The 14916-nt window shown below is 43.0% G+C and overlaps 1 protein-coding gene across 2 annotated transcripts in view; it reads right to left on the minus strand.

Moving 5' to 3' along the window:
• Rbl2 (RB transcriptional corepressor like 2) overlaps positions 1-13498 on the minus strand; it is a 51115-nt gene extending 37617 nt beyond the window's left edge. For both annotated transcript variants that reach the window (XM_052167215.1, XM_052167214.1), the window contains exons 1-7: positions 13145-13498; positions 9467-9597; positions 7576-7776; positions 4578-4642; positions 2793-2921; positions 419-579; positions 273-337 (exon numbers count right to left, since the gene is read on the minus strand). In XM_052167215.1, the coding sequence (XP_052023175.1) occupies positions 273-337; positions 419-579; positions 2793-2921; positions 4578-4642; positions 7576-7776; positions 9467-9597; positions 13145-13375 (983 nt within the window). In that variant the 5' untranslated portion in view covers positions 13376-13498. The remainder of the gene's footprint in view (positions 1-272; positions 338-418; positions 580-2792; positions 2922-4577; positions 4643-7575; positions 7777-9466; positions 9598-13144) is intronic.
• Positions 13499-14916: the final 1418 nt, after the last annotated feature.

Below are 14916 nucleotides of genomic sequence, written 5' to 3' on the forward strand. Positions count from 1 at the left end.
TTTTACTGAGCTTTAAGATATGTGCTTATAATAGAAGTTTCCAAAGAGTACAAACACTGAGCATGGGGTCTATTCACAGGTAAGTTAAAATATCAGAGCGAGCCGGGCATGGGAAGGCAGAGATAGGCAGATCGCTGAGTCGGAGGCCAGTCTGCTCTACGTGTACAAATTCCAGAACAGCCAGGGCTACAAATAGAAACCTTGTCTCAGACAAACAAAAACCAAGCAACCAAACAAAACTATCCTAGCAGGTCTGCAGCATAAGTACTCACAAACTCTCTCCAAAGTTTCCCGGCTCCAGGAAGCCAGTGAGATTTTCTTCCTTCCCCTTGAGGAGCTACGATGAAAAGAAAGGTCCTTAGGTTACGTGCGACCGAGTCTTTATCCAGAAAACGTCTGGATGCTGTCACTTACAAACCTTTTTTTCAAAAAGTTTCCGGATATAGGGTTTCCAGAAATGCTCCTTTACCCCCTTAGCTTCCAACACTAGACCGTCGTGTAAGGAGCAGAGCTTCTCAATGACACATGGTGGGTCAGAGGAGGGCTTAAAGTCCTTGGGGTGACAGTCGTCTGACAGGCCTGTGATGTATAAAATCACAAAATGGAGACCCTGGTCAGCACCAACCAGCTAACATACAATACACTGAACAGAAACATCAGTCCGCTCAGGGTATGACCAGCATGGGTAGCTAATTTACATATACTTCGAAAGATGAAGGGCGTTGGATATGCGGCATCCCAGTACAAACAAACAGAAAGGGACAGGGTTCCTCGGCCTATAACCCAGTGCTCAGGAGGATGTTGTGAATTAGGATCATCTGAGCTATAAGATCCTGTCTCACATAGAGGAAGGACTGCATAAATTATCAATTGACAACCTTTTAAAATGGCGGTGGAGGGAAAGCACACTACTACTCAAAAGGCCAGTTAGTTATGTGACTAACTAGGAAAATAAAATGTTGGGGGAAATATGTGAAAAACATTAGAACAGTGTTCCACAAATGAGCCTTACATTCAAATTTTAAAAAAAAATAAAACTACCACTTAAAAAATTATACAGTTCTGCCAGGTGAGGCGGCTCACACCTTTAATCCCAGCAGCACTTGGGAACAGGGACAGGTTGATCTCTATGAGTTCAAGGCCAGCCTGGCCTACATAAGGAGTTCCAGGACAGCCAAATCTGCAGAGACCCTGTCTCAGATAAACAAGCGAACAAACATTACCCATTTCTGTCTGCTGAGATGGCTCAGGTGAAGACACCTGCCTCCAAGCCTGACCACTGGTTTGATCTCTAAGACGACGCCCGTGGTGGGGGAGAGGACAGAGCACTCAGGTGTCCTCTCACCTGTACATGTATGCTGTGGCAGGCCCAGGCCTTCCCCTGCCACCCACACTAAAATGTAACGAGTTTTAAAACACAGCTCATAGATTATCAACTTTGACTTGATCATATTAGACATTTATATCAATGTATAGTGTTCTCTTTCATAAGAACCTAAAAACAAATCAAGAAAATTAAAGGAGGTAAAACCAGGGCAACATAAAAATATCAAATGGAAGCAACAGATGCAGCTCAGGACCAGGGCACCCTGTGTTCAGTACCTAGAACAAAGGCGAAAGAATAAAGATGAACGGAACGGTTGCACGGAAAGGGGCAAAGGTCAAGTGCCCCCTGTCTAAAATGCTTGGACCAAGATTTAGAGTTTAGTCTTTTGAATTTTGGACCAACTTCATTAGATGAACATGCATAAACAAAAACTCTTTGGTGACATCTAAAACTTTATTTTTCTGCTCTCTTGTTTGGTCTATGGTACCGAAGATCAAGCTCAGAGCCAGCTGAGCAGTCTGTCACAAACTCCATCTCAGACCCACATCTTACACCTGTTGACTCACAGGTAATTGTAGTAACTAACTCCACTCATTTTAAAATCAACCCTGACAGGCAAGTTGAAGTTCTAATTGAAACCACGCCCAAACTGAGAGGATTCCTCCATGGTGTTCTTTACATAGAATCAGCAATATAGACCAGTCTATACATCCTCAGTATTTACGTGTATGGCTTATAGAAATTACATAACTTAAAGCACAGTACACGTATTGCCAAAATGAGTATGAGTCTCGTGCTGGTCATCTAGGGAGCAAAGTTCTTGTTATTTTAGAATTTTATTTTTCTGAAGCAAAAGAAGTGAAATGAGATTCTTTTAGTCAATCCATTGTTGCTACTTGGAGTGCATTAAGCACTAAAAGTGCCAACCGCCCAAAATACTAATACATGGCTTTAGAGTTATCTTTATGAGTTTCTACAGTCTTCTTGTTTCCTATATATTTTTCAAAAACCTCTAAAGTTATCATTTAAAACTACATTTGGTGATATTTCCTTTTTTTTTTTTTTTTTTTTAGAGATGGTGTGGGGTAAGCACTGGAGAGATGACTCATTAGTTAAGAGCACAGCTTCCTCTTCCAGAGGACCCAGGTTCAATCCCCAGCACGCATGGCTCACAGCCATCTATAAGCCCGGTTCCATGGGATTTCACACTCTTCTTCTGGCCTGTGAGAACACAGGCACACATGTGGCACACAAACATACATACAGACAAAATGCCCATACACAGAAAATAAAATGAGACATTTAAAAATGTCTGAGATGCTGGCTTCGGTGTAAGCACTCCATACGACTCAGGTGGCGGAAACTCTCCGATACTCATGCTCTCTGAGGCTGGCAAGCCTGCATCTGGGGATACAGTTGCCTCGAGTACAAATCTTGCAGAAACACGGGCTGTCAATAAACTTACCTTTAAAATTAGGGTTCACAAGTTCCTTCCGGTTAGAACATTGTAGGGCATTTCCATAAACTAAATCTAGTGCACACAGCAGAAGATGGTAGGAATTGACCAGATCATCACTAATCATGGGGAAGTTTCCTACAGGGTTATAAAAGTCACAGTTAAATCAGCATCCACTACACAGTATTTTAAAAATAATTGCTTCCTTTAATTATAATGACACCATACACCATTATACCAAGTTGATTCAGGAGTGATAATGTGTTTTGGAAAATTTATATTTTAGGACACTGATATCTTAATGCATGTCTAAGAATTTAATGAAAGCTAAAACTGTACTTAAATTCAATATACATTCAACAAGCATGTATTAAGTAGCTAGTAGTGAACTAAAACTTTAATTACTATTAGTCTAGTCCTTGGAATTCTGAACACACACACAACATTTTATCAACTTTCTTAAACTGTAACAAATTATTTTACATAAAAAAGTTTTCTGCAGTGAAAATAACTAGAAATATTTAGAGGTAAACCACTAGAAAATGAGCCATGTATGACTTTTCTTCTATCTGTAATCTAAAGAGAAGAGAGCCTTTTGTTAGGGCACTAATGGTAACATTTTTAAAAACTTTCCTATATAGTAATAAAGGTCATTCACATTAATCCAGTGGAATGCAGATAGAGACATTTGACTTCAAAAGCTACTACTGTCCCAAGGATAATGGTCATGCTTGTAGCAAGGAAGGAAGGAAGGAAGGAAGGAAGGAAGGAAGGAAGGAAGGAAATGAAACATGCTTGCTGCGGACACGCCCTTCCTACAGCACTGTTTATGAAGGGTGCTGAACTGCTCTGTTTAACTGCTAGGGAGCGTCTGTGAAGAGCAGCAGTCACACCTCTGCATTTTCCCACAGTGCAGACACAAAGCACACATCACACTTTCACACACAGTCCCACCCGCAAGCATCCAGCACGGGAGTTGCTTTCCTTCCTCTTAGCTCTGTATCAGACTTTCCCTGTTTGCTTCCTTCCAACGAAAGTTACCACCTACCTCAGCTTTTTCTTTGGGGGGGGGGGATAGGCTAAATCAAAAAGATAAATAAATAAGTAAATAAATACATAAAATCCTGCTGCTTGCCAGAAAGGCAAAATAATTATTAAGAGATTAAATTCTGCATTGGTTTAACCAAGCTAACTTGCTTGCCTCTGCTATGAAAGGTCAAATATTAAAAGTCTACCCCCATTGTACATAAAACAGGAAGCCACACTTCCTGTTTTTAAGCGACTAAGCCATCATTGGCAAACCTGGACTTGTCCCTATGAGTGCCCACTGCGGTTACAGCAGCACGGTGACTCCTCACCACAGGCTGAAATGCCCCTAAAGGTTGGGTTCTGAATGAAATTTCAGGACAGTCCCAACAGGACACATTAGTTATCTCAAATGCTGACCTTACAAATGGACAGTAGTTTACAAGCCATTTTACCATTTACTCAGAGATAACAGCAAGACTTACCCTCTAGATTTGCCTTATTTGTCTAGGCAAAACATTTCAATGCTAATGCAGTGTGTGGTGGTTCCGTACACAACTCAAAAGAATAGCTTCACATCAAAGAGACTGGGACAAGACTAAAGTGAAGGGTGTGCCGTCTAATACGAGGAGACGTGGACTCTGTAAAGACAGTTCCGAAGAGCCTCGTACTGAAAGCGAGGCTCTCTTCCTGCCTCATGATACAGCAGACAAAATCAGCACCTAAACATAGTTAGCTAATTTCTGTCCGAAAACACATGACTCTTACCTTTTGCATATATAAAAAGCACCCAACAAAAATGGAAAATTTCAGATGTGGTACAAGGCTGTCGCCTGGGGAGGGAGAAAAACAAAGTTGTGAGGAGAAAAATATAAGAATCACAAAAAGACAACCCAAACGACTGAAATCAGATGTGAAACAACCCACGTGAGCGGAGAGATAACAGACATGGCTTTTCAGGGAAATGTACAAGATGCTCTGCCCCAACCAAACACTGACAGAAAACAGACAGGAGGCAAATTAAAAAAAAAAAAAAAAAAAAAAAAAAAAAGCAGCCCAGATGCAAAACAAACAAAAACAAAATCCCTTCTAAGTTTCTGGGGTCAAGAGCATAAGGCACAAACTAAGAAGAAAAACTACAGTTGGTGCTGATGTCATCAGTACAGCTGCTCTGGTGCTGATGTCATCAGTACAGCTGCTCTGGTGCTGATGTCATCAGTACAGCTGCTCTGGTGCTGAAGTCAGTACAGCTAACGCTGCTTCTGGGCAGCAGGCAGTCTGGGATTACTGCTTCTCCTCATGTAGATGGACTGCAACCTTTTCCCTAAAATATTCCATCCTATAAAATCACGAAAGGTCATTCTGCAGTAAACTCTGGTCCTATCCTTATGCCTGTACTCCATCCGCTAAGAGACCTGTTGTATTTGACCAAGCTGTCTGTTAACGGGGGTCTCAGGTCTGCTGTAGTTTGGCTTTTCTGCCCAAATCTCTTGTCAGTGCTTAAACCTGACTTCTATGGGGCCCACATCACAAGCACCTCATCTTTCCTTTTATTTTTGTTTTCTGAGACAGGATCTCATGTCACCCAGGCTGACCTTGAACACCAGCCTCTGCCAAATGCTAGCCTTACAGGTGTATGTCACCATGCCCAGCTTTATGACAGGATCAAGGACATCAGCCGGTCCTGGACAGGAGCAAGGAGCTGGTTTAGTTCTGGTGCTCGAAGGAGCAGGCTTGTTTCCCTGGCTCTTTCTCCTTCATCTGCCCGAGTTACTGCATTTAGGAGTGGTACTAATCTAGTAGGTCATAGTTACAGTGAGAATCAATCAGAGCTGTGCTTCTAAAGCAGCTTGTTGCAGTACTCAGGAGGTAGCAGAATCTGTAGGTCAGGGCCATGCTTGACTACTTAACATGTTGAAGGATACCTGGGCTACATGAGACTCTGTCTCCAAAAGGAAAAAAAAAGTTATGGCCTTTCTGCCGCAGTATATGATAACCTATTTATGATTTTGATCAGCCTCAAATATAAAATTTAGGCCTTTTTGCTTAGTAATAAGCTACTCTAAATTTTAGCTCTTAACATTAGGGCCTTGGAAATACCTGCTCGCCAAGTCCCTCTTTTTGACTCTGCACGTATCGCTGTGATCTCTGTACGGCACGCCCCATTTCTATCTCTGAAGTCATCTGCCAAATTCTACCCAGTTCTGCTTCCTCTCTGCAAGGCTATCAGACGGGGTCATCTAGGTTTATCTTGGCCTCAGAAATCTCACTCTTCTGCACCTGTTGCATGCTCATGGTCTGTGTGCTATTTCTTCACTTTTGCTTTATTGTCAGCTCTCAGAGGAAACACCATGGTTCTGTTTGAGTGCCCATCTGCTACACAATACCAAAACGACCATTTCTTGTTATGTCACACACAGTGACATAGTCACAGCTGTACATTACAGTCACACTCAATGGCTGGGCCATCATGGTAAAGCGTACGGGTTCTGCAGTTCTATCCACTGCCAGGTGCATGGACTGGTCTCTAGGAGTTAATTTTCCCTAGGTAGCAAGGCTCAGACTCTTAAGGTTATCATATTACACGCACACACCTGAGAAGAGTGCTTGCCTCGCGACACACAGTTACATCTTAGTATGACTGTTAGCAGAAAGTTCTAGAAAGTGCCAAGACCTATAGAGTAAACTGGATGTGCTAGGACATTCCTGTAATCCCAGTGCCTGGAAGGCTGATACAGAAGGATAGCAAGTTTGTGGCCAGCCTGAGCTACACAAGGATATTCCTTCCCCAATTTTAGGGGGGTTTGATTTTGCTTTGTTCCCTCCCTCCCTCCCTCCCCCCTCTCTTTCTTTCTCTGTCTCTCTCTGTCTGTCTGTCTCTCTCATTGTCTCTCTGTCTCTGTTTCTCTCTCGCTCTCGCTCTTTCTCTCTTGGCTAAAACAGAATCTCTTTTATACAGTCCAAGTGATCCCCCTGCCTCAGCCTCCTTAATGCTGGGATTACAGTTCTGTGTAACTATACCCAGCCTCTTGTACCTTTCTTATATGTTGTAGCTCTACTTAAGAGGAAATTTCCTCACATACTTTAATAGCAAAGTTTCCCTTTCTGTTTTAAATAACCTCGGCTATTAAAGGAGGGCAGTTTGTGTCTTTGTAAAGACAGAGAGAACTAGCTAGAGTAAGCTGGTTTTGTAGGTCTGACCAGAAAACAAGCTCGCAGTAGCTGAAGTCCCCTGTTCTCACCTCTCAGTTTCTTTGGCGTTGACTGGTTATGAACATCAAACTCATTTCAGGGACTATTATTCAGTTTGACATAAAGACCAAATAATAGAAAATACCAGTATCTGATCAATACCAAGAAAGACAACTGGAAAAAGTGCTTGGGGTCTGATTTGTGCAACCTGCAATGTGGGTTGCTTAAATAAAAAGGGAAAAATTATATCAATGTAATTTTGAATTGTGAAAGAAGCCAGGCAACTTCTAACATATGGCAAAGAGCAACAACAAATTATTATTATTTAAAAAAATATATTTGAAGCCAGGCATGGTAGTATCTATGTCTTTAACCCCAGGACTCAGAGGCAGAGGCAGGCAAATCTTTGAATGGGAGGCTAGCCTGGTCTACAAACTGGATCCCATGCCTCCAACGCTACATAGCAAAGCCCTGTTTCAAAACAAACAAACAAAAATTCCCAGCTTCTCAGGGGTTGTTTATGAAAGCATTTTATAAATATTTAAACATTTAATCCTGATGCACAGACACATACCTCTGTTTTCTTCCTCTTTGCTGTCGAGGTTGTTCTTCTTGGGGATATTTAAAAATGTCTTGAAAAATGGGTTCATATTTCTTAAAAATCACAGCAGAAACAGTGAAGTTTCTTTCTAACCTTTCAGTACGTTCTCGGAAATGTGGGGGTAGATTTGCCATGTCTTCCCACTTCTTCATCTTGTTAAAAAATTCAATCAGGCTGATATTTAAAAATAAAAAAGAGGTACTTTAGTAACGTAAAGGTGATGGTATGCCAATACAAGGGAATGCCAATACAGTAAACTAAAATCATTTCATTGAATTATATTTGGACAATGACATAAAATCCAACTGGTGCCTTTGACTAGTTTAATCTCCTACCCCAGGCCTCATGACCTCTGCTCAGGTTTGGTTTGTGTGTGTGTGTGTGTGTGTGTGTGTGTGTGTGTGTGTATGTGTGTGTTTCATGTAGTTGACACATGGTCATGCACATGGAAGACAGAAATTGATGCCTGGTGCCTTTCTCAATGACTTCTTCACTTGGATTTTTCTGCTGGGTTCGGTAGGAGCTTTTACCCACGGAGTCTTCTCCCTGGCCCCTGGGGCTCAGATCTTTGAAATACTAGAACTATGGGGCTGGAGAGATGGCTCATCATACTTAAAAGAGTATTTGCTGTTCTCGCAGAGGACCTGGGCTCAATGCCTAGCAACCACACGGTCCCACACGACCATCTTTTACTACAGTCCCAGGGGATCTAATGTCCTCTTCTGACCTCCTTGGACATCAAACGTGCACATGGCACCACATACATACATGCAAGCAAAATGCTTGGACACATAAAATAATAAAAGGAACCTAAAAAATTTTAAAAAGATACTAAAGTTAGGATAGAAATAGCCAAAAATTCAATTTACACATCTTCCTAATCTATTTTCCACACCTCCCAAATGCAACCCCAATTCTGAAGTCAGTTTGATTTTTTTCCATACATATATTCATAAAAAATTAGTAATATCTTTTGCTTGTTTTTAGATTTTATGTAAAATGTATCACACTGTAAGTAGCATTCTGCAACTTAATTTTCGTTTAACGTTTCTGAAGTTCATTAATGTCGATACATAGAAATATCTAGATCATTTATTTAATTAATAAAACCATTCCTTCCTATGAACATACAATAACTTTCTGCACTCACTCAACAAACAGAGACAGGTTACTTCTGATTTTGCCTTAATAAAATTGGGTAGGACTGGAGAGGTGGCTCAGAGGCTAAGAACATTTGTTGCTCTTGGAAAAGGACGCAGGTTCTGTTCCAGCAGCCACATGGCAGCTCACAACCATCTATAACTCTAGTTCCAGGAAATCCAGTGCCTTCTTCTGGCCTCCACAGACACCAGGAACACACATGGTACACATATATGCATGAAGACACTCATACACATATAAAAACCATGACTTTTTGAATGTTGCAATAAACATCTTTGTATGTGTGCAGGTGTTTCTGTAGGCTTGTAAGATATACAGCTTCAGTTTTACTACATATTCCGTGTTCATTAAAACACAAGTTCTATGCATATGTATCTAAGCATATTGTCTCATAATTCATATTTATTTACCTTTTCAATCCATGGTATCTTCAAAAGCTTGCCAATATCTTTATTTAACTGTATAGCAACATTATACAATAAGTTATAACCTTGAATGCCTTACAGTTCAAACAGACTCAAGTTCGTACGACATGATCCTGACTCTGAGACGGTAAAGGAAACCCACGACTCGGATTCTAAATTCAGCTGTGTGTGTTACACACTCAGAAAATAGTAAACAAAGGGACTTTTCATTATCAGTGTGGTTTCTACGCTTTTTAAATTTTATCTATATTCGCCTTCTAAAGCTTTAATATCCTTACCTCTGCTCCGAACATCGAAGGATTCGAGTTAAGGACACATAGTTTCCTTCAGCAGTCCCTTTGCTCACAGTCGGAACAGATTTTCTGCAAGCCACATATAAGGCACATGCTAACCAGTGAAGATCATTGCCCTGAAAAAGAAAACAGACTTTTAGCTCATGACTTCCGTGTGCTTCAGAGTCAAACTTCGTGCATTCATATCGAAAGTGACGGCCCTTGTTGCCCGCAGCCTCTTCTGGTATGTGACACCGACATTCGTCTATGCATGGTGCTGTGTCTCTGTTCCTTTATCTTGAAGCAGGGCAGAGTCTTATGCCCCTTTACCTGACTGTCTCTACTAGTACCACAAGTATTAGTGATGCTATACAATTTCAAAGGTCACAGACACCTGCCTCCGTCTTTGAGGATGTCATAAACCAACAGAAAAAGTGTGCCTCCCTTCAACTGTCATGCTGAGAGAGAAAACATGGCAGTGGCCAGTTAGAGAGAGAGATGCCCAAGGAGCCCTGCCACGCTGAGCTGTGCCCACCCTTGTGACTCAAGGTGAGACAACAGTCATCTTGATGCAGAAATGTGGCATCTCCTCTGCACTGCCCGAATTCCCAAACCACAGCACAGTGTCCGGCTTTCAGAAAGGATGTTAGGATCCAGACTCAGGTCCACATGCTCACACAATACGTTTCCCATCGAATCCTCTCTCCTCCCCTTAAACACAGCTCTGAGCAACAGTTTCATACAGTGTTTGGTTTTTGTTTTGGCAGTGCTGGTATTAGAACTCAAGGCCTCACCACCATACACAGTCCCCTGCAGCACAACCTCAACCCTATGCTGTCGTGATTTCCCGATTGGATGGATGACCTCAGGGTAAACTGAGCTTTTCAATTGCTGAATTGTTCTGCCATCCTGATCTTTTAGGAAGAATATAGGTAAGCAGTTATAGTGTCATCTTTGTTCTAAAAAAAGGGTATACGGGAGATGAGAGAATTTACAATTACATCATTCCCAGAAAAGGAAAGAAAAAAAATAGTCTTACCCATGAGAATGTTACAACACTTGAAGGATAAAGGAAATGAATAAGAGCTTTGCAAAGTAATACATGCCTGGGGCCACCAACAACAGAGGGAAAGATTCCTCTGAACCTGGTTCATCATTAACCCTAACAAATATCTGTTGAAAAATCTTTAACAGTCATTGTCAGGCTGAGGAGACAGCTTGGTGGCTCGCGCTCCCCTGGCACTCTTGAGGTCCTGGGCATTAACTGGATATGACGGCCCACTCTTATAACTCCTACTGGCTTGAGGAGCAGAAGTTCAAGGTCATCCTCAGCTACACCCTCAGCAAGTTCAAGACCAGGCTGTATTATAAGAGACCCTGTCTCGTATAAAACCAAACCAAAACAAACAAACAAAAAAATGGGTGGCAGTGGGGTGGAGTCATTTCAAATTCACAGTCCAAGGGCATGTAACTTGAGTAGATCTGCCTCAGCTACGAATTAGAGATCTCACTGTAGACAAACTACTGAAGCCCAGAGGTTTCATTTTCTTCTCGGACAACAGTGAGAATTAAAACTACAAGAATTCAGAAAACAGGGCTGGAGAGATGGACCAGTGGTTAAGAGCAGTGGCTGTTCTCCCAGAGGTCTCGGGTTTCATCCCCAGTACCCATGTGGTGGCATTAATTGTATAATTCCAGATCCAGGGACTCTGACACCCTCTTCTGGCCTCTTTAGGTCCCGAGCCTACATTAGGGACACAGACATACATGTGGACAAACCATTTATTTGCATAAAATACAATTTTAAAAAACGATTTCAGGGAAACAGCTGAAATAATTCTAAAGCAGAAGGTAAGTATTAGGTATCAAGCGAGCTTCATTTCCTCTGTCCGTTTTCAGGTAACTGCCGGCCACATGACTTACTCTGCAGTATTCCTGACTGCATCAGGGAGTTCTAAATTTCATCCACTGCTTTACATCCCAGTAGCTAGAAAACTATGGCAAGAGAGAGGGGCTCTGGGAATACTCCAAAGAAAATGAGTACTCGTGACAGTATAGGGTTGTCCTAGATGTGCTATGCTAGACCCTTGACTAAAAGCAGCTTGGAGAGGAAAGGGTTTATTTGGTTTATAGGTTACAGTCAGGAACTGCAGGCAGGAACCTGGAGGCAAGAATTGAAACAAGTAATACTGTAGAACCCAGGACCAGCAGTGGTGGCATAACCCACAGTGGTGGCATCAATTAGCAATTAAGAACATGCCCCTAGAGGAGTGCCAACTGTCCACCTGATGGAGGTGACCCCTCAAATGACGTCTCCCCCGTCCCAGGTGTGTCAAGTGGACAACAAAGCTATGACAAGAGTAACCTCGGCTACAACTCGAGAATAAACCCTCGCTACCCAATCCAAATAAAATAAACAAATAATAAACAAACAAATAAATAGAAAGCCTTGGCCAAACAAGAAATAGTGAATATGTTTTCAACAATAATTTACTTGATCAAGCTGGCAAGGTTGAGCAAGTAAAGGCGCTAGCTGACAGACAACAGATTTAACGGACCCACAGTGATTCATTGGTGAAAAGATAAATTCTCCAAAGTCGCATTCTCTCTCTCTCTCTCTCTCTCTCTCTCTCACACACACACACACACACACACACACACAAATTTACTAAGCATCTGTTAAATGCCACTTGTATATATGACACTAGGCTTCATATGACTTAGTCTGTGACTTGAGGCCTCAGCGATGTTATAATGCTTATTCTTGCTAATTTATAGCGCCATCTCTAAGGTGAAGTAAGAGTTCATTTGGGGGTATTTATGACCTTCAAACCGGAAGTTCCCCCTCTTTGCCTGGTTACAGGAAACACTGAGTCAGGAAGAAGGCTACGGTCTCTTCAGCCAGGCCGCCTCAGTAGATGAAATTTTCTGCACACATACACACTTTGCTTTAGTTAAGCTTTAGGTAAGCACTTTGAAGAGGGCACAAATAACAAAACTGCTTCCACAATAAAACCGAGTCTCACTGTGGTTAAAAACTTGTCCAGAGTCACTCAGATCTAGGTCTAAAGCTGCCATGTTTCTTTATTGTGGGTGTAACAAATGGAGAGAGGGGAATTCGATGTGTGACGATTTTTAAAAAATATAAATAAACCGACTCGGAAGAATGGCACAAGTACAGCTGTATTATAGTTAAATAACATCTTGCTTAGCTTTCGGGTTGGGGGCCTCTTTGCTCTGCTCCTTCCATAAGCTATATATAAAATCAAATGGCCACACGCACAGGCAGCTGATAAACAACCCGGACTTCCGGGTCACCTCCCATTGGTCCGTACAGGGGAGGTGCCTGCAGAGTTGACAGGCACTGGCCCGAATAGCCATATTCCTTAACTGCAAGCCCCGTCCCAAGAACGGAACATAACAAGCCTACACCTGGATGACAGCCAAAAAGAGTGCCCGAGCTCAGCAACAAATGTTGTGTGTCTACACCCGCTTTTCATCTGCCGGGGGTGGGGGACAATAAATCCTAAGCCGTTCTCATACATAAGCAAGCCCGAAACTTAATGCGTCTCCTCTGACGGCTGCAAAGCCAGGGGGAGGCAATGGTGCGGTGCAAACGACCAAGGGACCCGAGAGCCACCCCGAGTCCCCGACCTCCGCAAGGGGTCTGGTCTGACCACATACCTCCAGCGTGTAGCTCTCGCTCATGCTACGGTAGCTGCTCCAGGCCTCGGCACGCGCCGCTTCGTCCATGTTAAGGCGGCTGCATAGCTCCTCGAACCGCTGCTGGATCTGATGGCTCGGGGACCCCGCGGGCTGCGCCCGATCCGCGGCGTCACCATCCTCCTCCTCTTCCTCCGAGCTGGCTGCAGCAGCAGAAGGAGGCGGTGGCGACTGATTGCCTCCAGATGCCATGGCGCACCCTGAGGCCGCGGCTCTTCAGATGTGCTCAGGGCCCGGGCCCGCAGCCATTCAAACCACGAAGCGCTGGCCCGTCAGCAACCCGGTTCTGCTCCTGTGCCGCCCCCCAGAGCTCCCCGGTCCCATGCGGGCACCCGTAGGTCTGAGCATGGCCTGCTGGGAAATGTAGTCTCGGTCGGAATCTCAGTGGGACCAAAAGTCATGGAAGAAAGCAAAACAACAACAAGCCTTGTTCTTTTAGGGGTGAATGAACGCGCCCTTTCCCGTTTTTAGGTTTTTTTTGTTGTTGTTGTTTTTTGTGTTTTTTTTTTAAAGTATCTCTCAATAGTGAGACCATTCAGAAGGCTCTTTTTTATTTTTTAATATTTTTATTTTCTATATTCTTTGTTTACATTCCAAATGATTTCCCTTTTCCCGGATTCCCCCTCCCCATATGTCCCATAAACCTTCTTCTCTCCATCCCTTCTCCAATCACCTCCCTCCTTTTTCTCTGTCTAAGAAGGCTCTTTTAAGAGAAAAGAACCAAGAAATATCGACAGGAGAAGCTTTAGAATGCAAGCTCTTAAAAATACATCCTCCACTCCTAGAGGTCCTCAGATAATAATAAAGCTAAAAGGTCCAAAGTAAAGATAATAGTTCGGCTGCCTTTTCTAGTTCACATCTCTGTTGCGAGATAAACACTGACTGTAACCAGCTCAGAGAGGAAAGGGCATATTTCAACTTAGTCTTTCTTTAGAGCCCATCATTGAGGGAGGCTAAGGAAGGACTCTGCTTACTGGCTAGCTCCCCATTGCTTTATCAGCTGTTTTCCCAACCCCGACTCCAGTGGCTGCCCACCTGCCTAGGCAAAAGCCACAGGCCAATCCAACAGAAAGGATTTCTTAAGTGAGAGCCCTGTATCAACGCTATCAATGGCAAAGGTATATTGGGCTAAGAACTGATCTCACTACCCAAACAAACAAAAAACAAACAAACAAAAAACAAACAAACAAACAAAAAACCAAAAAACCCCAAACTCTCAACCAAACAAATAATCATGAATGTGTTTTCAAGAATAACTTAAAATGTATATTAGCCATCTCATAACTGCTACTAGATAAGGCAGAGGCTAAAGTTTATTATAGATAAAAGGACGTGTGTAGAGCAGGGACATCTGGGTGAGCCCAGAGTGGTCGTGACCCTGAGCCAGGTGATAGGGCAGAGTGGGAGGTGAAGTGGGGGTGGGGGGTGGGGGGGAGAAGGGCTGGGAGGTGGGGACCAGGTGCAGCAGCCGGGAGGCCCAAAGGTTTAAAGAGCTAGAGACTAAAATGTCTGGGTTACATAGGGAAGAGCAATCCAGCCCCCCTGGGCTGGAGAGTTCAGAGTAGGGGCCTGGCTATGGTAACAGGTAGAGGCTGAGGGTTACCAGGAGAACTGAGCAGCCAAGTCCTCTTTGATATGTGAAATACGTACCTCAGCCATTTGTCCCAGGTTTGAAACTTAACAGCACCCAAGTGGCTCAGCTGCTATATTTGTGATGTAGGTGTTAAAGTCAC

Source organism: Apodemus sylvaticus, chromosome 21 (assembly GCF_947179515.1).
Source record: "Apodemus sylvaticus chromosome 21, mApoSyl1.1, whole genome shotgun sequence".
In the NCBI taxonomy this organism is placed as follows: domain Eukaryota; kingdom Metazoa; phylum Chordata; class Mammalia; order Rodentia; family Muridae; genus Apodemus; species Apodemus sylvaticus.